This window comes from Patagioenas fasciata, chromosome 7 (assembly GCF_037038585.1).
Source record: "Patagioenas fasciata isolate bPatFas1 chromosome 7, bPatFas1.hap1, whole genome shotgun sequence".
Lineage (NCBI taxonomy): Eukaryota > Metazoa > Chordata > Aves > Columbiformes > Columbidae > Patagioenas > Patagioenas fasciata.
The window spans coordinates 37,393,218-37,419,395 of NC_092526.1; the positions used below are offsets into that span (position 1 = coordinate 37,393,218).

A 26,178-nucleotide genomic window follows, 5' to 3' on the forward strand; every position below is an offset into this window, starting at 1 on the left:
ACACGGAATATTTTTATACTACTCAGCTTTAGAAGGATGCCGTGCTAATATTGCCTTAGAAATAATTATGACCTTGAGAACTTTTTAGGCAAAAAAACAATGGGTGGTACAAGTGAACAATTATAAATTAGAGTTTGCTAGATGTACATCTGAAATGAGATGGAATTAAGTTAACTTTGAGAACAACCATAAGCTGATACTGTCTGTAGAAAGTAAGCTATTGATTTCTAATTCCTAGTGTGGAAAACAAGTTGCATTCCTCTTAAGATTATTTTTAAATGCTATGGGAATAAATAGTCAGCTAATAACAAGCAACCTCAAGAAAATACAAAAACATTTGAATACATTTCAGAACAGATGGATGTTAGTGAAATTGTAACATTACAATGTTTAGCAGAGGTTCTGACTACCAACATATTTATTTACCTTTGTTGGCCTGTTGAAAAGACAGGCACCTCCCCCACGAAGTAAAAATTCTTTGTATTCTGCAATGCTGCATTTGGAGAATTTCCTGGAATGGTATACCCTAAAATGGCAAAGAATTAGCTCAGCAAATGCCCTGAAACACCAGCAGTTACTGGAAGGGGGAAGAAGGGTCACACCATTTTTTTAATATTGTAAATCCCAGTTTCTTACAACCACTGTGTGCAACAGTATGTCAGCTCAGACTTAAACAATACAATCAGAATGAAAGAGAAACTTTTAAACATCTTGCATTTTTATATTTCGATTATATGGATATATAGTATATGAAACTGTAGTCTTCTAATCTTGTTAATAATGTGCAACCACATTATCATAATAACTGCTATGAATCCTCTCTATAATAGATAGTAGAGAACAGAGCACTGTACTTGCAGAACGTTTTTCCAGCTTCCATCAATTTTCAGCTCAATTATGTTCTCAGGAAGAGTTATTTTGTCTTATTTAATAAACTTCATTGTATTTTCTCCCACGAATTTGCCTCAAATCTATTAGCATCTACAAGATGCTATAGCAAGAGGTTTCATAGCTTAATTACAGACTGGTAGAAGAACAATTTCATCCCATTTTTTTCTGTCACCTATTTGCTAGTCTCATTTCAGACCTCCCTAGTTCTTCCGCGGGAAGAATCGGTAATCATTTGTTACGTTGTTCATGATGCTACAGACTTCTCTGCTATTTCCTCATCTCCATCTTTTTCCCAGCCTGATGGAAACATACTTTATAAGCCATGTTTTGAGATCTGGGAATGGGAACTATTCACATTATTAAAGATGAGGGTTTGTTCCACAACCTCTTCTGCTGATATTTCCATCCAAGACTGACACCTGGATGAGTTCACCATGGGGAGGAAGCCAGTATCTGTTCTGATAAATGCCTCTGGATTCCAGAAGCAAACTTAGTAAATAATTTTCTGTTGCATTCATATGGTGGTTGACAATTACAAGTCTACAGGAAAGTTACACAGTAACTCTACTGAAGAACCAATTTCCAAATACAATATGAAGAAACTAAGCTCCTTCTGTCTTATTTATAACTCATCTTCTCTGTGATTTTTGCAATCAAGCTTCTACAGTGAGCAAGAATTCTGACAGTACAAGATTTATAAGACTCAACGCCCTGTGTTTCCGAAGCTGTGCTCTTCTCGTCAATTGCTTACAGTATAGAGAAAGAATCTTTGGCAGTGCATGAGGGTAGAGGGCAAAGAAACCTGGTTTCCTCTCATACAGCTGTGCTTCCCCCTCACACTTCACTGACCATTTATTAAGGATTCTGAGCACTTTCTGAAAGCTTCAGCTTTCTACTTTTGTTCATTGGCACAGAACCTGAGAGATGTGTTCACTCAAAATCAGAATTTTGAAGGAACTAGGAGAAAATTATTAAAATTTAGGAGGAAAATAGAAATATCACATCTCAAAACTATTATAACACTTTTTCAACTGCATGTAAATGTATAACTGGATTTGTTTAATGAACAATATACATTCTTTTCAATCATTGTAAGCCTAGCAAAGCATCAGTGAATATACTGCATTGCACTTCAAAACACAAGATTTATTAATGATTTCCTAAAATGTGAGCAGCAAAGAGAATGAATTGCTAAAAACTGAAATAATTCATCTGTATGTTTGGGTTGTTCCAACTGCTTCTAGATTTCCATTTCTTAATACTAAAACACATGGACAAAACCCAAAGCACAAATATCTATGTCATACTGTAAACTACAAACTCATTGCAGAGCCATCGATAACTGATAGTTACGACATACCCTGTTTCCTCCATGATGCAACCACCCCAGGATTCAGTGCAGTCACACTCTTCTCAGACAAGACCAAAATACAACAGAAAAGGAAAGCAGTTATAAATACAATAAATATAAAGTACTCATTGTAAAAATGGACCTTGACTAATGATACAAAGATTAGATGGTTGCTTGGCTATACAGAGACTAATATATTTAATATAAACACGGTACTTTCAAATTACCATATGTACAGCTCACATGATATTGATGATTAAAAATGTTCACATTTCCTCCTCCCTAAAATGCGTACAGGAGGGAGGATTGTTACTAGACAGGCCACATTTCTTCCCTTTGGTATAGAATTATTACCAGTAATATGTGAATCAGCCAATCAAACATTCATTAGAAAAAGTAGTTGAGTGAAAATGGATTTACAGTTTGCTTACAGCTATAGCGTGTAAGTCAACAGTGACCAAAAACATAAAATAAAAACAAAAGATAAACATCTTATGGTAAACCAGGAGTTATACACTACCTGTTTAAACTTATCTACCAAAGAACTAATATTTTCGAGAAGAAACGTTCTGTATTCAAGTTACTACAGCAAATCCATACTGTTTCTTCACAGAAAACCACAGAATCACAGAATGTCAGGGGTTGGAAGGGACCTCAAAAGCTCATCCAGTCCAATCCCCTGCCAGAACAGGAACATTTAGATGAGGTTACACAGGAAGGTGTCCAGGCGAGTTTGAATGTCTGCAGAGAAGGAGACTCCACAAGCTCCCTGGGCAGCCTGGTCCAGGCTCTGCCACCCTCACTGAGAAGAAGTTTCTTCTCAAATTTAAATGGAACCTCTTGTGTTCCAGTTTGAACCCATTACCCCTTGCCCTATCATTGGTTGTCACCGAGAAGAGCCTGGCTCCATCCTCATGACACTCACCCTTTATGTATCTGCAAACGTTCATGAAGTCACCCCTCAGTCTCCTCCAAGCTAAAGTGCTCCAGCTCCCTCAGCCTTTCCTCACACGGGAGATGCTCCACTCCCTTCAGCATCTTTGTTGCCCTGTGCTGGACTCTCTCCATCAGCTCCCTGCTCTTCTGGAACTGAGGGGCCCAGGACTGGACACAATATTCCAGGTGTGGTCTCACCAGGGCAGAGTAGAGGGGAAGGAGAACCTCTCTGACCTACTGACCACCCCGCTTCTAATCCACCCCAGGTACCATTGGCCTTCCTGGCCACAAGGGCCCAGTGCTGGCTCATGGGCATCCTGCTGTCCACAAGGACCCCCAGGTCCCTTTCCCCTACACTGCTCTCTAATAGGTCATTCCCCAACTTATACTGGAACCTGGGGTTGTTCTTGCCCAGATGCAAGACCCTACACTTTCCCTTGTTATATTTCACTAAAATTTTCCCCGCCCAACTCTCCAGTCCCTGAACACTAACCAACTATCTTGGGCCCCTTTACCTTCCAGCAGCCTTGCCCATGGGATTTCCCCCAGCAATTGCCTGAAAAGGCCAAAGTTTGCCTTGCTGACGTCCAGGATTGCAATTCTGCTTGCTATCCTGTTTCTGCCACATGAAGATCCTGAACTCCACCATCTCATGGTTGCTGCAACCAAGGCAGCCCTCAACCTTTACCGCTTCAACCAGACCGTCCTTGTTAGTGAGGAAGAGGTCCAGCAGTTCACCTCTTCTAGTCAACTCCTCCACCCTTTGCATCAGAAAGTTATCGTCAAGGCACTGGAGGAACCTCCTAGACTGTGGCTGGCAGAGTAGTCCTTCCAACAAACATCACGGAAGTTAAAATCCCCCACCACAACCAGGGCCTGTGATTGTGAGGCTGCTCTCAGCTGTCTGCAGAAGGCCTCATCAACTTCCTCATCCTGATCTGGTGGCCTGTAATAGACACCCACAAGAGTATCACCCCTGCCAGCCTGCCCCTTAATTTTCACTCATACACTCTCAACTCACTCCTCATCCGTGCCTGGACAATACTCATTAAAGCTCTCCAAATGAGCCCTGCTAATTCCTGTCCCAGCATCCTTTTGCCCCTGCAAGATAAATCTTTCCCACCTATCACTGTTTGGACTGGTGTCTTGTAAAACCAGCTGTTACCACAGAACCCAAAGCCCTGCCTGTAGCACCAGTCCTGTAGCCAGTTGTTTACAGACTGAATTTTTCTATTCCATCCCATGTTATCACCCAAAACTGGAAGGAGGGAAGAGAAAATCACTTGAGCTCCAGACTCTGTTACCATCTGTCCCAAGGCCTTGAAAAAAGAATATTCACAGATAATTTATATGGTTATTTCTGCTCCATTCAGGTCTTTCATTAATCTTTGTCTATAAAGGGTATCCAAATAAGGAAACAAAGCTATCATTTTTAAATCCCCTATCTTACAGTTTTAAAAGATTCTGATTTCCAAATTGTATGAACTATGATTTACTTGTTACTAAAAAAAAAAGATATAGAAAATATTTTACCAATTTCCAAGTTTACATAATTGAAAAGCAATGCTTTACAAAACAACATTCCCTGAACTTTTCCAACATTGTTTCCTAATTCACAAATTTCTGAAGTGATTCCAAATAAAGTCAGCATTATCTTTCACATTTTTAAAGAAAAAAAACAAAGAGAAAACGTAGCCAAATTGCCTACAAGATGCGAGTAGGAAAAAAACCAACAATTTTCTTTATCCCCAAAAAGCACTTTTGCAGCAGCTTTTGTGGCTACTCTCTACATATATTAAGGCCACAGCATTCTGACCTTCCGGCTGGGAAACAACAAGATAACAATTGGAGAAAATGTCACCCTAGACTAGATTACAGCTTCTTACTGTTTCTTCAATTATAAATGAGGTATTTTTGTCTTTTAAGAAGTCAATGATAGTTCTATAAGAATTACAGATTTCCTTGTGATAGATAAGCAATTCTGAGTTAAATTAATGGTGGTTTTACCATTATACCTTTGAATGTTGGTTATGATATAGGACATCGCTGAGGTAATTGCAAAACGAGTGCTAAACTGGTGGCTCTTATTCTGGTTAACCTCAAATTTTGGTGCGTACGTTTCCAAAAGCAGCAATTCTTGTTCTACAAGCTACAGCACGTTTGGTATTTGTTTCAAATATTCCAAAGGCAGAGCTGAGCTATGTAGCTAAGGAGGACAAAAGGAGAGTCCACGTCCAGGTACATACTCTGTTTCCTGGCTGCTGGCTCCCACTGGATTCCCAGGTTCTGAGCAAGACTTTGTGCCAGTTCCTGGGCCATGGCCAGAGAGAAGCCGTACTGCATTTCATGGAAAAAGAAAGAAAATATAAGTTACTGTAATGAACACTACGCCAGCTCATTCTGGCTTGCCACATACCTGCTACTTCAATAATTCACAATTCTATGTGCATATAATGGCAAACAAACACAATGACGTACGTAACAGAAAAAATCTCTCTCTTAACCTAAGTGAATCCCTAGTTAACCTATAGAAAGGATTCTGTTTGATATATATGTAATTTAGTTTTGCATAGTATGATTAACCTATGTTAAAAGAAGAGATTTGCATTATTGATTTAACACTGCACTGAGGAAAATGATAATAATTTTTAAAAAACAATATAGTGGGACCAATTTTTTCTAGTTTTAATGTTAAAAAAAATCAGTAAGAATTACACAACATCAGCATCTTAGAAGATCAAGCCTTTCACAGTGAGAGGACTACGAAGGATGTTCAGTGCTAGAATTCAAATAGGTCTTATTTAGAGAATAATGTAGGCAAGAGAAATGCTTTTTAAAAGAAAATACAGTTAGCAGTAGTTTAATGATTATACAAGCAGGTCAGCTGTGAGAATCCTAACTTTTTAATATGTAAATTATCTTTAAAGCCCTGAATACTGAAACCATATAAACTCTGAGGTTATAATGTACAGTTTCTACTTTATTTCACTTTAGTAGTGAAAAAAAATTACCTCGTTCACTCCTACTCCTCTGGTCACAGAGCAAACCCCTCCAAAGTAACTTAAGCTGCTCCTTTTGTAATGAAACGTCACATTCCTTACAAATAAATAAAGAAAACATAACACACTGACACTGGGCACCAAGAACTTATTGAAAGATCACACTTTCACAGATACTGTGTTTCATTGCATGCACATTAATCCTCATCTAGCATCAAAAGCAACTGCAAGTTTACAAACAGAACAACATTTAAAGAGAATCAGAATCAGTCCAACCCACAAACAAACCAAGCAGAGAAAGCTGGAGTACCAGATTCCTAATAAAATACAATGTTAACGTTTCCTTTAAAAAGAGAACAATATATTTCAGTTTATTATCTGTTGAGAAGGAATTCTGTACTGAAATGTATCATTGTTGAGGATTTTTTTAATTATGCTCTTAATGCTATTCAAGTTCTAGTTTCAACTCCAAATGAAAAGACTGAGAAGTACAACTAAAGGGAAAGTAATTTAAATACTGCCCGTTAGCCTTAGCATTTTAGTCTATAAAATGTCTATAAACGATTATGAATGATAACTATTTTAACTTCATAGGCATAATAATAAATCTCCACTGCCTTGGACATGTATAGCAAATGACTCTAATATCTGAAAATGAAATCCTTTCACAAAAGCCAAATCAAAGTTCCTTTTGTTGTTGTTGGTTTTTGGTGCTTGGTTTTTTTGTTTTGTTTTGTTTTGTTTTTGTTTTGTTTTGTTTTTTTTCATTAATTACAGGATACTCCAGACAGGCATACATTTATTTTTTCACAACATTCTGACAGAACTTCCAAATTGCTGATCAACTACACTAAACACTTAAAGCAAGGTGCTTCACAATAAATGGAACCACGGTGAGGGCTGAGGTTGGCAGGCACTTCTGGAAATGGTCTAGTTCAATCCCCTTGCTCCAAAAAAGCTCAGGTGGAGCACACTGCTTAGGGTCACGTTCCATCAGCTTTTGAATATCCTCAAGCATGGACACTCTGCAGCTTCTCTGGGCAACCTGCTCCGGCACCTGAACACCCTCACAACAAAAGGTTTTTTTCCCTTACACTTAAATGGAATTTTCTGCACGTCAGTTTGTGTTTGGTACCTTTCACCATGAAGAGGAGCCTGTTTGGCCACTGTCAAACTCTTCAGCAAGGGACACAACACATGCGTAAAAGAAATTAAGAGTGCATAGAATCAGCACTTCACAGATCTCATGAAAAATGCAATTAGCTTTGTGTTGCAATGCTTGTGTTAAAGAACAGCTATGCCAGAGGTTGGAGAAAATTCTTCATCCGCTATTTTTATCCTCCTCTCCAGAAGATGAATGATAGGAGAATCACATGGAAGACGTTTGTCACTTCATCATTGTAATATGCCATACTGCTGGGAAAAGGCTTAACATCATTATGCTGCACAGGGGAAGACATTCTTCCTCCTCTTTGCTTACAATGCCATGAAGTAAAAAAAAATACTTTTGCGTTGATGTTGTGCCTAGTGATGCAAGTGGAATTCCCCCTCAAAATGCATCGTGACTCAGAAAACAATTCATTACAGCTCTAAAGGAGGAGGACTTCCATTAACAAATCATTGCTGCAGCTACATGTATGAATAAATATAGTACTGAATGCTCTTGTGGCAACACATAATGCTGTCAGCTCTGCCCTCTCCTGCTCTTTTCTGGGAAATCAGTGCATTACACACCTGATTAGCAAAGCCAGGTGTCCTTAAGGGCTCATCAGAAGACACATCAGATATGTGACACAGTCTCCAGGTTGCAAAGACATTAAAATTTCATTACAGATATATATCAACATGACCATGGTATAGACTACACCTATTAAAAATAGACAAACATGTTAAAAAATAGATTAAGCTTCCTAAGGAAGGCAGGTGTTGATTGATGTAGTGACTACCTAGCAAAAAAGTAAGCAAGAAGAGACAGGTAGACAGAAGAGTATATAAAAGTGTAATAGTCTAAACCATTGTATAACGGTACATACGAGAGCAGGTGCACAGCATCAGCGTGCTGTTTGATGTGGTGTTGTCGATATTTGGAGAAATCATGAAGCATCTGCAGAGGGTCATGGTGAATGTGAATACGATCTCTGTCCGTCCAGGTTTCCACAGCAACCAAAACAACTCTGGTGTTCAGCTGCTCCTTGTATATCTAAGGGCAGAGACAGGACAGGCACAGGAGTAGAACACTGGGTCAAACAAGGCACAGTCAGCCAGTCAGAGTCAAGCGGAAGGACAAGAGGGATAAAGCAGAAGGGAAACATGGCAAACAGTTAGCTGGTAATGCCTCGGATTTCCTAAAAGTTACTATTCTGATTAACTTTCAGAAGGGAAAAAAAAACAAACAACAAACACAAAACACCACTAAAACTTGTTGCTCTTTTTCTGAGCTATTCCCTTTTATTTAAAATTCTCATGTTGTATAAACTCACTATTGAGTTTTGCAGTAAACCTTTACAAAAATGAGGAAAGAAGAAATGTAAAGATACACGAGGTGATTCAAAGAAGAAGACAAAGAATAGCCAGAGCCAGTTCTTAAGATAAATAATTTCTCAGTTGTCCAATATATCTAAAATTTAATTCACATAATGCTTGATTTTCATTTATAGTATGACCACTTTATGCTACTCAAGTAATTAAGTAAGACTATTAAATTTTCTATTAATTTTAATGTGACTGTAGCAATAGACAAGGAAACTACGATCAGGCCCTAGTAATTACAAAACAACTTTAAAATATCCATTTTAGTTTTGTGCACGATACTTGGTTCTGAAATAAAACTGCTGCTTTCTTAAAGTTCAGGTCATAAATTGGCAAATTTTATTAATCAAGCTTATTCAGAACTTGCAGATCTACAAAAGATGCACTTGTTACCCACAATAGACAGTTTGCCCATGAAAAGTAATACATGGGACCTGAAGAACATTTACTGATCATACTGAATTATAACCTAAAAGCATAGGATAATTAATCCATTTGCTGCCTAATGCATAAAAAAAACCACCAAAGGCAAGTTATTTGGTCACTTCCACGAGGCACCATATTAAATATATACTTTTATTATATTTTTTCCAAATGATATCTACAATACACAACATCAATTGCAAATATCTTCCTGCAGTTATGACAGATATTTATACTGAATAAACTAGCACTGACTAGCATGTTAGTCTTTTCTATCAAGGCAGCATTGTCCTTATAAAGAAGTCAAGACATAGTATTCACCTTAGGAAAAAAGGCAAGAAATATAAGAGCAAAAAAGAGCAACCAGCTAAGCTCAATTTTATGCAGGAACTTTCAAGGAAAAAAGAATATTAATAGGCTGCAATTTGAGCGAGACTGGCTGAGGACATACACAGAAACTGGTTAATGACATGGGAAAAATCCATACAATTAAGCCCCAGAAATTATGTATGGGCGGATAAACTAAGATTTTACTTGTGTTTGCCAATGAAGCAAATGGGAAGGAAAGAATGGAAAATGGGGAAGAGAACCTGGAAGCTTCTGAAAGCCAATATACTTTTCCCAATAATATATCGGTACGAAATACAGCCCACTGCCTCTGAACCCAAGGGAAGAACAAGGTAGAAATTCCTGCTCCTTTTCATGCTTTGTTTAAAGAAAACGCCATTAAGATGTGATTCTAGTAACTTTTCTTCAGACCAGCATTTTCAAACCATTACACAAAAACATTCCAAAACGCTTCCAGTATTTAATGTATTATGAACACATTCACCTACACTTTCAATATATATACAGTATATATAATACTTTATATGTAAGATATTAAGAACAACTACTGCATTGCTTCCTCCAAACTAAAAAAACTGTTGACTATGTTTTGCACTGAATCATATCACACAGTTCTATTGGTATCAATAATGTCACATGGAAAGGGGATTGGAGTCAGAATTTTGCCAGCCATTGTACTCAGCACTACTAGAGAATCCATCCTGTTTTCACTATGCACACAGCTCTGAAGTTATGGAGTCACTACACGTATATCAAAAAGAGAAAAAAAAATTACCACAAATCTTACTTTTAGTTTAGACACTTTATGTGAAATTGGTCTAAATTTAGTCACAGATAGAAGTGTGGTATCTGTGTCAGTGCCACCCATTTATAATGCACTACAATGGGATTTTGTTTGTTTTTAAGCTATAAATACAGATTTCTAAAAAAGAATTTTTATTCACATTTTCTTTCTCCCAACAAATATGCATATCCTTTGTGAACTATACTCACTGCTTCAACCACTTGTGGTTAGATTTGTGTCACAAATCTAAACTCTATTAAATCTCATTCTTAAGCAGTGACAGATACTGAAAACTCCTTCAAGTTTCCAATCTCCTCTGCCAGGGGTGAACTGGCAGCTGCAACCTTTGAGGAAAACGTGAAGGATAATCTGGTGGTTTCTTACACATCCACTCCAGGCTATTCTTCTGTCATTTTTATAGCTACTCATTTTTTTAATCCTGGTATCTGTTCACGTTAACTGTTTAAATACAGCACTAAACTACCAAAGTCAGTGAGACAGTTTTCAGAAGAAACATCGATACTTACAGCATCTACAAGGTTTACCACGGACTTTGCAAAATTGTTTGTGTATGCACTTGAAGAACGGTGCTTTTTGAACTAAAAGAATAAAAAGTAGAACACAGTGAGAACTGCAATATTTATTACTAATTATTTTTACAGCAAGAAAGGAAAATTAATATTTAAGAAAGAGTAAGGGAAAAACTATAGACGAGCTGTATTACAAATTCTGCTTCCTAATTTCTGTGCGTGTCATTACACAAGTCCCCTCTATTCCAAGACAAATTTTCCAAAGGTGATGATATGGTATCTGAACATGAATCCATGACTTTCAAAAGCCATAAGATTATAAACCAAAATTGCATTATTAGACAATAGGATTTTTGCAGGCAGGAAAAAAAAGTCTTCAAAATTTCACAGAAAAGGAACACAAAATTGCATAGAACAAAGCGGTAAGAAGTCTCCATTAAAAAACTCGTACTAATTTCAGCTACTGATTAAAAGCAACAAAACTTATCACCTCATGAGCAAACGTTACCAAGTTCCACAGAAGTGTCAGCGATTCCCACTCCAAAACAAAGTACCCAAGCTTGGCCAGAAGTAGAAATGTAAAATGCTTTGGAAAATGTTCTTAGTTTTTACAAAAGTATTTAAACACCAAAATCAATACATAACATGATGTGTTCATGCACTAAAACAGAAATTAACCTGAGTAAGTCAGTAAAAAGTGCAACAACCTGATTAAATGTTTAGCTGTGTTTAGTGTTCCAGGAAAGGAAAAATTCATGAAAATACTTAACACCACAATGGCCAAATGGGTTTTACGACAGTTCTTCCAAGACAGACCCTTGCTGCAGGAGAAATCTGCCCTCTACTGGTAAGCAGAAAACCTTACATTTAGTGAGCTCCTGGACTGGCAGGTTTTGACTTATAGTTGTGAACATTTCCTTAATTATATCCATTTTGTTCCTTGAAAATAATTATTATCTGTTTCTGAGTCACTGACAGCCCTGAAGCAAAAAATCTTGAATGCTCGTGATCTAAAGCTCTAACAAATAAACCCCAAGACATCAGTTGGTGTCTGTAACAAATAGTGAACAGGATGTTTGTCCTTTAAGCACCTCTGGAATAGGAGAGGCCAGAGGAAACAGACATAGAAATATTCTCTCTTCAAAAGCAACACCAACCACAGACCCCCAAAAACACAACAAAATGTCCTTGACTTCAGTGACTGTTCCCTACCCCTGAACAACTAATTGGAATAGTATCCTAGCAGGTGGCTTTACAAGTGAAAACAATTAAAATTTCCGTCCCTACTCCTTCCATCCATTCAAATTCCCCCCACAGTGCTGAACTGACACAGTCATTTTTGCCCAGACAATTTCTGCAATTTATTGAACAGATGAGGGAAGGTTGTATCATCTGTCTATTCAGCACTGGAACAAGTACAAAATACTGCACCCTGTTCTGCTATCTGCTATTTCTGGCTCTTAGAAACCATCCTGCAGCATTGACAAAAGAGCCTGTAACAACATAAAAGCATTGGGAACACAAGCAGTAGAGGGAGAGATGCAAGGAGCTCTTACAGAAACTTCCCAGTTTATTTTACTTGCACATAAAAGAAGCAGAAACTGTTTTATTAGCAGAATTTGTTTTTAAAACAGGTCTTGCTCACACAGTGATGAAGTCATACTAAGAGCTGATGATCCTTATTTGCCTCTTAGTCAATGAACAGCTGAAAAAGCCAAGTTGAGACATGGGCTCAGAACAAGGCCCAATCAAGTTGTTTTTAGAGTAACTCACTGTCGGTGGCAGTATATTCTTTGTTACTAGAAAACTTATAAACTTACACTGAGTATTTCTCTATAACAGATATGCTCTAGTTAAAACATAGCTAGTGGCCTCAAATTTATGATGCTTTTCAAAAAGGGTCTATAAAATAGTAGTTTAGGTTTACAAAACTCATTATTCCCCAGGCACCTCTCTCCTGATTTTTCGTAAGCATAACACACAGACAATTTCATAGCCTTACTTGGCATAATTAGAGAAAGCAGTAACATTTAAATAACAAATTTCACTTAGTCTGATTATTTCAAGCCATCCCTCGAGAGAAAAAGGAGAAAAAAAAAAATAAGTGTTTGTGTTTTTTTTTTAATCAAGACAAACACTCTCTGAATTGAACAAACAACTTCTTTGGCACTTCATTATGTATTCTGTTTATAAGTGTGGAATAGCCAGGAAGAACAATCAAGTAGTTTTGACTATATGCTTTTCTTCATTAAAATTTGAGTTACTAAAACTAAACTCAAAGTAACAAGTTCTGACCTCTTTCTTTGTTACTTTAAGGATAGGATGTAATTTCACAGAATCACTGTCCAGGCGGGTTTGAATGTCTGCAGAGAAGGAGACTCCACAACACCCCTGGGCAGCCTGTTCCAGTGTTCTGTCACCCCCACTGAGAAGAAGTCCCTTCTCAAATTTAAGTGGAACCTCTTGTGTTCCAGTCTGAACCCATCACCCCTTGTCCTACTGTTAGTTGTCACCTAGAAGAGCCTGGTTCCATCCTCGTGACACTCACCCTTTACATATCTGTGAACATTAATAAGGTCACCCCTCAGTCTCCTCTTCTCCAGGCTCAAGAGCCCCAGCTCCCTCAGCCTTTCCTCACACGGGAGATGCTCCATTCCCTTAATCATCATTGTTGCCCTGCGCTGGACTCTCTCCAGCAGTTCCCTGTCCTTCTGGATTGAGGGGCCCAGAACTGGACACAATATTCCAGGTGTGGTCTCACCAGGGCAGAGTATAGGTGCAGGAGAACCTCTCTCGACCTACTAACCACCCCCCTTCTAATCCACCCCAGGTACCATTGGCCTTCCTGGCCACAAGGGCCCAGTGCTGGCTCATGGTCACCCTGCTGTCCACCAGGACCCCCAGGTCCCTTTCCCCTACACTGCTCTCTAATAGGTCATTCCCCAACTTATACTGGAACCTGGGGTTGTTCCTAACCAGATGACAGACTCTACGCTTTCCCTTGTTATATGTCATTACATTTTTCCCTGCCCAACTCTCCAGCCTGTCCAGGTCTCTGGATGGCAGCACAGCCTCTGGCGTGTCAGCCACTCCTCCCAGCTTGGTGTCATCAGCAAACTTGCTGACAGTCACTCTATTCCCTCGTCCAAATCATTGATGAATAATACAAGCCCCAGTACTGACCCTTGAGGCACTCCACTAGATACAGGCCTCCAACTGGACTCCACCCCGTTGACCACGACTCTCTGGCTTCTTCCCTTCAGCCAGTTCGCAGTCCACCTCACTACTCGATCAGCCAGACCACACACCCTCAGTTTAGTTGTAAGGATGCTGTGGGAGACTGTGTCAAATGCCTTACTCAAGTCAAGATAGACCACATCCACCGCCCAACCATCATCCATCCACCTCGTTAGGTCCTCATAAAAGTCAATGAGGTTGGTCAAGCATGACTTCCCCTTGTGAAGCCATGCTGACTGCCTCTAATGACCCTCTTATCCCTGAGATGACTTGAGATGGCACCAAGGAGAAGTCGTTCCATCAGTTTCTCAGGGATGGAGGTGAGGCTGACCCGTCTATAGTTACCCAGGTCCTCCTTCTTGCCCTTTTTGAAGACTGGAGTGACATTTGCTTTCCTCCAGTCCCCAGGCACCTCTCCTGTTTCCCAAGACTTGGCAAAGATGATGGAGAGCGGTCCAGCAATGACCTCAGCCAGCTCCCTCAGCACCCGCGGGTGCAACCCATCCAGACCCATGAATTTATGGATGTCCAGATTGCCTAACTGCTCCCTAACCCAGTCCTCATCAACTCAGGCAAACTCCTTCATTGTCCTGCCTTCCTCTGGGGCCTCAGCGGTACGGGGGGCTTCTCAGGACAGCCTCCAGCAGAGTAGACAGCGACAAAGAAGGCATTCAGTAACTCTGCCTTCTCTGTATCTTCTGTCACCAGGGCACCCACCTCATTCATCAGTGGGCCTACATTGCCTTTGGTCCACTTGTGCATACCCAGCAGTTCCCTGTTTAACCACGCAGGTCTCCTGGTTCCCTGCCTTGATTTCCTGCGTGTCGGGATGCTCTGATCTTGTGCCCAGTAGAAACAGTCCCTGAACACTAACCAACTATCTTAGGCCCCTTTACCTTCCAGCAGCCTTGCCCATGGGATTTCCCCCAGCAATTGCCTGAAAAGGCCAAAGTTTGCCCTGCTGAAATCCAGGGTTGCAATTCTGCTTGCTATCCTGTTTCTGCCACAGGAGATCCTGAACTCCACCCTCTCATGGTCACTGCAACCAAGGCAGCCCTCAACCTTTACCGCTTCAACCAGATCCTCCTTGTTAGTGAGGATGAGGTCCAGCAGTGCACCTCTCCTCGTCAGCTCCTCCCACCCTTTGCATCAGAAAGTTATTGTCAAGGCACTGGAGGAACCTCCTGGACTGTGTCTGGCTGGCTGAATAGTCCTTTCAGCAAACACCGGGGAAGTTAAAATCTCACGTAAAGAGAAACTCCACCACCACGCCTGGCTGGCCTGTCTTTCCTGAGAAGCACATAGCCATCCATGACCATATTCCAGTCATGTGTGCTGTCCCACCATGTCTCTGTAATTGCCACCAGGTCATCATCTCCTGTCCTAACACAGGTTTCTAACTCCTCCTGCTTATTCCCCATACTGCACGCATTGGTGTCCAGGCATTGCAGAGAGCGAGCTGAGCACACCGATTTCACCCCAGGGGTATGGGAGGCCTCCCAGCCTTCAACAACTCTAGAGTGATACCCTACTGATGCAAGCCTAGTTACCACCCCATCCCCGTTCGAGTCTAAAGCTCTCCAAATGAGCCCTGCTAATTCCTGTCCCAGCATCCTTTTGCCCCTGTGAGATAAACCTTTCCCAAGTATCACTGTTTGGACTGGTGTCTCGTAAAACCAGTCATTACCACAGAACCCAAAGCCCTGCCTGTAGCACCAGTCCTGTAGCCAGTTGTTTACAGACCGAATTTTTCTATTCCATCCCATGTTATCACTCAAAACTGGAAGGAGGGAAGAGAAAATCATTTGAGCCCCAGACTCTTTTACCATCCGTCCTAAGGCCTTGAAATCTTTTAGAAGGTTTAGTGTGTTTGTTCTGGACATAAATGTTTTGTTGCTTTACTTTGTTGGTTATGGGCATATTAAATTATTGGTATGATACAAACATGTTTCAGACGTATTTTGAATCTATAATTGCTGTGGAAAATCTTAGGCAACATTAAGCATTATTAAGTATTATGGCCTATACTGTGTCTTACAGTACAAATGTTGGCAGCTATTAAATATTTGACCCAAAAGTAGCTGATGTAGCATAGTGCTGTACATCAACCTCCAAATTCTAATCAAAAGGAAGATTATCACCAAATTTATATACTTACCATTTTATGGTCATTGACTATCATGAGTTCCAGATATTTCATTTCTTCAAAGACACCACGAGATACCTGATGGATTGAAGAAGTTCTCTGAGAAATCACAAAGTTGTAGTGATTTAAAAAAATAACTGCAGCTGATCTAACAGGATTACCCATAAATATTATGTAGGGTGTGTAAACCTGTGAAAACTGGTTCAGACGTTCAAGTAGGGTAAATAATCATAACTCCAGTGACTTAGTGAGTTATGATAGACACAAGCAGAGAATCTGAGTCACATCAATAAGAATGTTTTGAATCTATTCTTATTAGTACAGCACAGAAGCCACCCCTGCTTCCCTTCTCTCTTATTTCACAAAGGAAAAGAATCTCAAGCACTAAAAACTCTTGGTCTACTGTACTATTCATCACAGATTTAATGGTGAGGGAAGTTACTAAAAACAGATGTGCTCTCAAAAACATGCAACTCAGAGAAGAAATACAGATTAATCTCCTTTACCTCAATTATTCCCCTAACTGACAAAAATGCTTGTGCAGACCATGAGGACTGTCCACTTCTGTTCTATCAATAACCCAGTTCTGGGTGTCCTCATTTGAATTTTTAATTTAATCATGCTACTTAATGAGCCAAAAGAAAATAAAGTCAGATATCTACAAAGTAGCAAGGCTTCCATTATTCTTTATTCTCAAGCAGACTCAAAACTTAACATTCTAAACTCATTTTCACTACCAAACTTCCATTCAATTGATGTATAGTATTGCGGTCACTTCAAAATTTCATGTACTTTTCTCCAAATATTCTATTTTTAAAGACTAATATTCTTGTTTTATCATTTGATAATTCTATTATGTGACAATATTAAGCTACCAAAAATATTTGTTTTCTAAAGCCCTTGTTCTCTCAACAGTAAAAAATACAGCAATTAGTGGGTTTGATTGTTATTATAAATGGTTTTAACTAAAGTCACACTTCTACTCACTGCTCTCTTTCTTCTCTTTCTCCTCAGCCACTGTAGTTCAGACAGAAAGGGCCATTCAGAACTAGATTCAGTCTCTGTACAAATTACAATTTAAGAATTTCATGGCATTATTTTGAACTACTTATGTACACTATCCAAACCAAAAGTAGACTAAGATCACCAAAATTAGAAGAACCGTTGATACTGAAAAGTTCTTTTTTTAAAAATACACGAATGTAAAATACTTAATATCAAACCCCAAGTCATTTAGAAATCTAAAGCTAGAGTTAAAGCATGCAACAGGAGATAAAGAGATTTTCATCTAGGCTTAGAATATATGCTTTCTGCCATCTTATGTCCTCAGTAGCTTTAATATCACTGAGGAAATTACATGATTTGCAGAAGAAAGCTAAATACAGGTCTTCAGGGATGGAAATCTTACAGCTGCTTTTTTTTTTGACAACTCTAAATTCCACTACAATAATTGTGAAAACAGGCTAGTATGTATTTTTCAAGTTTTTCTAAATAATCAGCAATTTTATATAGACTGTTAGCCTAATATTCATTTTTTTCAAGTTATATATACAATTATTTCAAATATTGAAAAAACATACCAGTATCCTGCAGCTGCTTGGAGCCTTGTGTTCCGTACGTTCTTTGGATGATATGTGGCCTACTTTTACTTTCCTGAAAGATATGTGACATTTCCTTCCAATTAATAATGTCAAGTGAATATTAGGCACCTCTTTCAGTATTTCTCATTCTTATAATTTTTCCATAAAATGCAAGCAACCATAGTACCAACTTGGCATACTACTAATTTGAAGCAATCTGTTTGCAAATCATAGAGCCTCTCTCTGCTTTAGCACATTTACTGACCTGTACAACTGAAGTGTCACAGATGTCAGAGATTACTAGAAAATAGTCCTTTAAAAGCCTTAGTGTTAGAGAACACAGACTGTTTATTCCAATAAATCAAATTAGAATATATATCTAGTTGAAGCCTTCCTCCCACAGATGAAAAGCAACTATTACTATTTATGACAAAAATGTATCTTTCTAATTGCAGCAAAATGCAAGAAAGTAATCAACACACTATCCTTAACATGATTATTTCACCCTGTTTTATTGGTGTATACAATATTTAAAACATGAGAAGCCTTTTAATGCATATTTTCTTTAGAAGTCTGACACACCCCAAATCACCATATTTTGGTATCTGCTTTAGAAAACAACTGTATTTTCTTCTGTAATGCCTCCGCTGCAGAGGCTGCCGAAACAAGCATTTCTTTTCAAAGGGTAGCATACTACTATTCTATAACTTCTATAAGAAATACATGACACATCAAAGGAAAATACTGCATATTTTTGCTAAGTTTTTCGAGGGATTGGGGGGGCAGGAGGCAGAACAGTTTTATATTCTATCTACTATAGTTAAGGTTAATCAAGCTGAATAAACTACATGCTGAAGGCGGTGTCCAAGATATTTATCTCATGTAGCAGAAGCAAAAAATGAACTTCTGAAAGCTCTCTGTAGCTGTATTATTTTGATCTCCATGAGTCTGAGAAAAACATTGATCTTATCTGCCTTCTTGTCTTTTATAATTCTACTTGAATCCTCAGAGTTGGCAGACAGCATCTCACTTTTATAACTAGACCTTTTGCTCTAATTCTAAGTTTTACTGAAATACAACACTGATAGAGATCTTGGTTTCCTTTGTCCACCCAAGCAAGAAAACAGTTTAGTCAAATTCTCCTCTGCCTACTATATGGATACCATTGTATAAATATAATCTCCATGAATTTACTGTATTCTGTGCTGTCAGTTTTCTGCCTTATAACAAAATACATTACATAGCTTAACACATGGCATGTAACATTATTCCTGAGGAGGCTGAGAAATCTTTTTGGATGTAATGTTTGTGTGTCTCTACAGTTTCATTTACAGCCCAATAATTGACCATCCAGATGATACAGATTTCTCTGAATGTTGATCCAGTTTCTTTGAAAGTGTCAGGAGTCAAGAGATTTTGCAGATCTTTCTTTGGGTTGTAAATTCAGCTTTACAGGCACTAAAACACACCAGTTCAGCAGCATTGCATTATTTGTCACACATATTTGTCTAAGTACTAGAGCAAGACCAGCCTGAGAGCTGTGATACAGCATCTGGAATATATCCCACAGACTAAGCAGGATACAAACCTGACAAATTCTCCACCTCAATACTGCAGAATCATTTCACTGAAAATCACTCAAATCTTTGCACCATTGAACTCTACCTGGTTTTACTGCTGTCTGTGAAACTGAGTCAGTTCTATTAACAGCTAATGTTTTAAGAACAGCTGTATTATAACACTTAAGTACAAAATTAATAATAGTTAGCAATATATTTACATAAATGCAGTCCTGCATGCTGATCCAGCATAGTCCTATATTTGAATATGCTGGATCAGAATCATTTAAGCTATACGGTGACCACTGCCTTAACACATAAAGTGTAAGATACCCAGATATCATTATCTACCTCATTAAGCCCTTTGTGGAAACAAAAGAGCAATCTGACCCAACTATTTAGAGAGGGATGAATGAATGACTTCCAGAGATCCCTTCTGTGAATGCATAAATCCTTTAGTTCATGTACGAGAGCAAATTGATAAACAATTTTTGACAGTCCATAACTATGGAAACAGTCTTATTAGCCTACCCACAACATCTAAATGATCAACTATAACTAAGAAAAAAATCAAAGAAAAGCAGAGAAAAATCTTAGGTCATTCACACTTACACATTTCTTACTTAAATAACTTCCAGTCAAGTGTTTTAAAATACTTTTGTTTTTCATATGACTACATGAGAGAAGTCACTAATTTATCCATTTATTCTAATACTTCCATTTGTTATTCCTTGAGCACTATCTTTCCCAAATGAAATAAATTAGATAAAAATAAACTTACTGCACTGTGAGTCAGATCCATCGGTTCTATCAAGTACAAATAGGTACTATCTTCAAACATGCCACTAGAACGTGGAGAAAAAGAAGTGATATTTAGGATTACATGGCAACTAACTTGATGCCAGCATATGGTTTTTGACAACACAAAACCAAACTTAGGGCTGAAAAACTGATCAGTATTAAAATGAATTCCATATATGTTTATTACTACTGCATGTGGCTAAAGCTAAGAATTCTTTGAGGAGATCAGTCGCATTTTAACAAACTAACACTGAAGGTAATGGTAATGATAAAGCATCAAAAGTATAGATTTGACCTTGGAAAGAGGAAGTCCCAAGAAATACATTACCATGCAGAATATAATCAACAGCTGAGCTGCACTTAACATTAATTAATCATAGTAGGGAATAACTTATTACATTTTTTTCCTTGTGCAGTCTAACAAAAAGAGCAATTTTTCTATTGGCTGATAGAATCATGCATGAATACTGAGTATGCAAACTGCTAATGTACAATTTTTATTTAATCTTTACCATACAAAGTCATCTTGGGAAATTCTTGCACTTACCTATTCAAAGGTTTTATGAGACAGCATTAAAAGACTTTAATCCCAATGATACTAAAAAAAATGCCAGCAGTTTGGCGTAGCTGGTACTGACATTTCAAAACATCAAAAATCTTTGAGCCTGTAGTTTCAGTCCCTCACATATTAAGAAATAATATTCAAGGGTAATAATTAGTTGATAAGCTTGTTTGAAAAATGAGAAAATGCACTTACTGAAGTCCATTACAAGTTGAAAGAGCAACTTTGGAATCCTTGATACCTCTGATATTTCCATGGTAGTAACAATGCTCTCCACCCTAATAATGTTTAAAAACAAACAATCAATCACAAACAAAATTACCCCGATTTCCTGTCTTTTCCTTAAAACCAAGGCAAAAAATCTAACAGCTTCCATTAGGTAAAGCTTCAGAGAAAGCAGTGATTGCTGACGTAAATACCAATGACTAGCCCTCATTGCTTATAAGAGAACAACTGTGCCCAGTAAAGACTAATTTTTATAAAAGTCTTCTGGTCATAATATGGCATATTCTTTTGTTGAAGACACAGCATTCTTGATCTTTTTTTAAGTGTATTTCTTTGTTGCAAATTGATTCTGCAAAAATGTTATGTAATGCAGGTTACATGAGCACTGAACTGTTTCTTTGTGCCTTCCAGGTCTGTTAAAATTACAGTGTTCATCAATCAGCTGCAATGTATTTGGCTTAGATCTGGATTCTACCAATTTTGTCTCACCAAAAATGTGTCTACTAAAGTGTTACATCATTAGACTGTAGGTATCAATATCACCAATGGTGAATGAACAACACTAAGACATACAGTTGCATTTTTACTGTACATATGAAAAGTGTACTAAAAGTCAACACTTGATTTTAACTGCATAAAATTCTAAATAGATGCAAAACAAAAATATTTTTAAAATGGCAAGACTTTTGTGTTTCCCTAAGGAAGTCAGCATTCGTGTTTTAGACAAGGTCTTGCCTTTATTTAAAAATAATAACGTTTAAATTACCTACAAGTGGGGGATTTTAACTTCACTGATGTTTGTTGGAAGGACTACTCGGCCAGCCAGCCGCAGTCCAGGAGGTGCCTCCAGTGCCTTGATGATAACTTCCTGATGCAAAGGGTGGAGGAGCCGACTAGAAGAGGTACATTGTTGGACCTCATCCTCACTAACAAGGAGGGTCTGGTTGAAGCGGTAAAGGTTGAGGGCTGCCTTGGTTGCAGTGACCATGAGAGGGTGGAGTTCAGGATCTCATGTGGCAGAAACAGGATAGCAAGTAGAATTGCAACCCTGGATTTCAGCAGGGCAAACTTTGGTCTTTTCAGGCAATTGCTAAGGGAAATCCCATGGGCAGGGCTGCTGGAAGGTACAGGGGTCCAAGATAGTTGGTTAGTGTTCAGGGACTGTTTCTACCGGGCACAAGATCAGAGCATCCCACACGTAGGAAGTCAAGGAAGGGAGCCAGGAGACCTCCGTGGTTAAACAGGGAGCTGCTGGGTATGCTCAAGTGGAAGAGGAGAGTTTATAGATCATGGAAGGAGGGGCTGGCCACTTGGGGAGAATATTAGGCTGTTGTCAGAGGGTGTAGGGACGCAACTAGGAAAGCTAAGGCCTCCTTAGAATTAAACTTGGCAAGAGGGGTCAAGGACAACAGGAAAAGCTTTTTCCGATACTTGGCAGATAAAACTAAGACCAGAGGCAATGTAGGCCCACTGATGAACGAGGTGGGTGCTCTGGTGACAGAAGAAACAGAGAAGGCAGAGTTACTGAATGCTTTCTTTGTCTCTGTCTACTCTGCCAGAGGCTGTCCTGAGAAGCCCCCCGTACCACTGAGGCCCCAGAGGAAGGCAGGACAATGAAGGAGTTTGCCTGAGTTGATGAGGACTGGGTTAGGGAGCAGTGAGGCAATCTGGACATCCATAAATCCATGGGTCCGGATGGGATGCACCCACGGGTGCTGAGGGAGCTGGCTGAGGTCATTATTGGACCGCTCTCCATCACCTTTGCCAAGTCTTGGGAAACAGGAGAGCTGCCTGAGGACTGGAGGAAAGCAAATGTCACTCCAGTCTTCAAAAAGGGCAAGAAGGAGAACCCGGGTAACTATAGACGGGTCAGCCTCACCTCCATCCCTGAGAAACTGATGGAACGACGACTTCTTGGTGCCATCTCAAGGCATCTCGGGGATAAGAGGGTCATTAGGGGCAGTCAGCATGGCTTCACCAAGGGGAAGTCGTGCTTGACCAACCTCATTGACTTTTATGAGGACATAACAAGATGGATGGATGACGGCAGAGCGGCGGACATGGTCTGCCTTGACTTGAGTAAGGCATTTGACACAATCTCCCTAAACTGAGGGAGTGCAGTCTGGATGATGGGGTAGTGAGGTGGACTGCGAAGTGGCTGAAAGGAAGAAGCCAGAGAGTCGTGGTCAATGGGGCGGTGTCCAGTGGGAGGCCTGTATCTAGTGCAGTGCCTCAGGGGTCAGTACTGAGACCATTATTATTCAATGTATTCATCAATGATTTGGACGAGGGAATAGAGTGACTGTCAGCAAGTTTGCTGATGACACCAAGCTGGGAGGAGTGGCTGACACGCCAGAGGCTGTGCTGCCATCCAGAGACCTGGACAGGCTGGAGAGTTGGGCAGGGAAAAATGTAATGACATATAACAAGGGAAAGCGTAGAGTCTGTCATCTGGTTAGGAACAACCCCAGGTTCCAGTATAAGTTGGGGAATGACCTATTAGAGAGCAGTGTAGGGGAAAGGGACCTGGGGTCCTGGTGGACAGCAGGATGACCATGAGCCAGCACTGGGCCCTTGTGGCCAGGAAGGCCAATGGTACCTGGGGTGGATTAGAAGGGGGGTGATCAGTAGGTCAGAGAGGTTCTCCTTCCCCTCTATTCTGCCCTGGTGAGACCACACCTGGAATATTGTGTCCAGTTCTGGGCCCCTCAATCCAGAAGGACAGGGAACTGCTGGAGAGAGTCCAGCGCAGGGCAACAAAGATGATGAAGAGAGTGGAGTATCTCCCGTGTGAGGAAAGGCTGAGGGAGCTGGGGCTCTGGAGCTTGGAGAAGAGGAAACTGAGGGGTGACCTTATTAATGTTTACAGATATATAAAGTGTGAGTGTCAGGAGGATGGAGCCAGGCTCTTCTCAGAGCCAGTCAATGATAGGACAAGGGGTAATGGGTTCAAACTGGAACACAGGAAGTTCCACTTAAATTTGAGAAGAAACCTCTTCTCAGTAAGGGTGACAAAACACTGGACCAGGCTGCCCAGGGAAGTTGTGGAGTCTCCTTCTCTGCAGACATTCAAACCCACCTCAACACCTTCCTGTGTAATCTCATCTGGGTGTTCCTGCTTCAGCAGGGGGATTGGACTGGATGAGCCTTGAGGTCCCTTCCAATCCCTGACATTCTGTTATTCTGTGAATAAACTGACTAGACTGTTAGGGGCTTACAGAACTACTTATCATGACTAAGGGTAAAATAAACTGACTTCAGAGGAATGGTTCAGCTGAGTAAACAAGAAGAGTGTATCTTTTCTATCAACAAAGCAGCAAGAGCAACATTAATAGACTGTTTAAGCTATGAAAACTTAGAAAGAAACCGAGAAACATTATTTCAACTTTCTAAAGCATTACTTTAACTTTCCTGAAGAAAAAGGACTAGTGAATTTAGATGCTGCTGTACATCAGGACAGCTGAATGACACTAATTTACCTCATTTAAGTAGTTGGTCTTTCATGTCTACCAACAATAACCTTAGCTAAACTAAGGATTAAATGTATTCTCAAAAAGTTTTATCAAAAACCATTAAGTGTGGTTGTTTCTCTCACACATGGTTTGAAAAACATACCATTCATCATAAAAATATTTGTAATTTTGGTGTCATATGTCTTCTGACTTCCAAGAAGCATATTGGACCCATTCCTTCTGCAATTATTATGACTCAAGGAAGTACCAACAATGTAAATGCTCTTTAAGTGTGCACAGCATTATTTCCATTTTGCATCTTATTTAATAAGTTATTCAGATTCCAAATTAAATTCCTAACAGACTGTGTGCATAATTAAATCAAAGCACTACAGAGAAATCAGTCACTACATATTTACTTTTCCATCACTGAGAAGGCATAAGCCATACTTTTTAACAACTAAACCATTTATTAACATTCTCACACAGTAGCTTTTCAATAATTTTTTTAAAGACAGTCATCCAGGCAAAGAAATTGCTGCTTGTTCTCCAGTGTTTTCACTCTTGTAATAAACTATGCCTTTCTAGAAAAGCACAATACTTTTTTCCTCAAGATCTCACTTCTTCACATCCACATCAGGAAACAAAACATTTTACTTACTGAGGTCTAAAAAGGATTGTAAGATACTGCAAAAGTCCTTATTTGACCTCTTACACAAATTGAGTGTGTGTTTTCTGAACTCATAATGAAGCCTTTTACAGATTAATGTGACTTCAGGAGCTCTATTATTGTTTCTAAATAAATCAATTCAGAAAACATCCCCTAGGAAGTCTGGATCAAGTTACTGCAGCATGGCAAGGCAGTCTGTTTGCTGAGTCTAAAGCTCTAATAATTTTCCAGTCAGATTCATGATTCAGCAACCGCAGTGCTCAGTGCTTGTGCTGCGGCTGACAAATGCATGAGCTTGTCTGAATGCCAAAGGGAATCATTTTCTTGCATCATTTAGCATTTTTGCCTATTCTGCAGAGTACTGAGTCTTAATGAAACAACTTCCTTACTATGTTATGTGAAACTAGTTTTCTTCTTCAGTGGAAGAAAACAAAACAGTATTTTGCAATAATTATATTGCAATGTAATTGTTCAATTTCGCCCTCATCTGTGATACATTGTTTTATTTGAAGTTCTCTATAACACAGGCAAAATAATAAACTAGACATCTGATATTTGGATAAACAACCATCCTGACTTGCTGAAGGCATAAATAGAGATATATTTCACATATAATAAGCTCACAGCAAATATTCCAGCATTCATAACAAATATGAAAAAAGTAATTCCCTGAAAATGTAGCTTATAACCTTCCTAGGAACCTACCAGTCCTCATTTTATTACTATAACAAACAAAAAGACGGATCTGGTTCCCTTAGTCAGGGCTGAACTATCTCACATAACTTTAACCTTTTAGTCTTTGGATCTATAGCACTGGATTCAATTTGGGAGCTAGTATGTTAGTGCACAACTCTTCAACATTTTATGGGCATTGTTCCCTCAGAAAGACCATCCTGACACATTTTAAGAGCACAATACCTTAGAAATCTTTGGTTTTCCATCTTCATAGTGAATCTCCACATAATTGGAAGATAACAAGTCACTGTCAAAGAAAGGAAAAATCAAGATGAGAAAAATCTGAATATTCTTTCTACTGCTGTGGGTGGGTTTGGGGTTTTTTCTTATAATTTTCAAACCCTTTTTTCTGCTCTTGTAAATTAGTTTAAAAAAATCAAGCAGCTTGTGTCCAGTAAATGGTTTGCTGGTGCACTGGAA

At 39.1% G+C, this 26,178-nt stretch overlaps 1 protein-coding gene across 18 annotated transcripts in view; it reads right to left on the bottom strand.

Annotated features, from left to right (window-relative positions):
• The window catches only part of ADAM23 (ADAM metallopeptidase domain 23), a 119,637-nt gene that overhangs the window by 32,932 nt on the left and 60,527 nt on the right, over positions 1 to 26,178 (bottom strand). For 17 of the 18 annotated variants that reach the window (XM_071811445.1, XM_065840494.2, XM_071811439.1 and 14 more), the window contains 12 exons: positions 25,942 to 26,005; positions 20,872 to 20,954; positions 20,095 to 20,158; positions 17,755 to 17,827; positions 17,162 to 17,235; positions 16,187 to 16,252; positions 10,789 to 10,860; positions 8,211 to 8,377; positions 6,190 to 6,274; positions 5,425 to 5,515; positions 2,252 to 2,300; positions 427 to 526 (listed from right to left, as the gene is read on the bottom strand). In XM_071811445.1, the coding sequence (XP_071667546.1) occupies positions 427 to 526; positions 2,252 to 2,300; positions 5,425 to 5,515; positions 6,190 to 6,274; positions 8,211 to 8,377; positions 10,789 to 10,860; positions 16,187 to 16,252; positions 17,162 to 17,235; positions 17,755 to 17,827; positions 20,095 to 20,158; positions 20,872 to 20,954; positions 25,942 to 26,005 (988 nt within the window). The remainder of the gene's footprint in view (positions 1 to 426; positions 527 to 2,251; positions 2,301 to 5,424; positions 5,516 to 6,189; positions 6,275 to 8,210; positions 8,378 to 10,788; positions 10,861 to 16,186; positions 16,253 to 17,161; positions 17,236 to 17,754; positions 17,828 to 20,094; positions 20,159 to 20,871; positions 20,955 to 25,941; positions 26,006 to 26,178) is intronic. The other variant, XM_071811443.1, reaches the window with a different exon arrangement.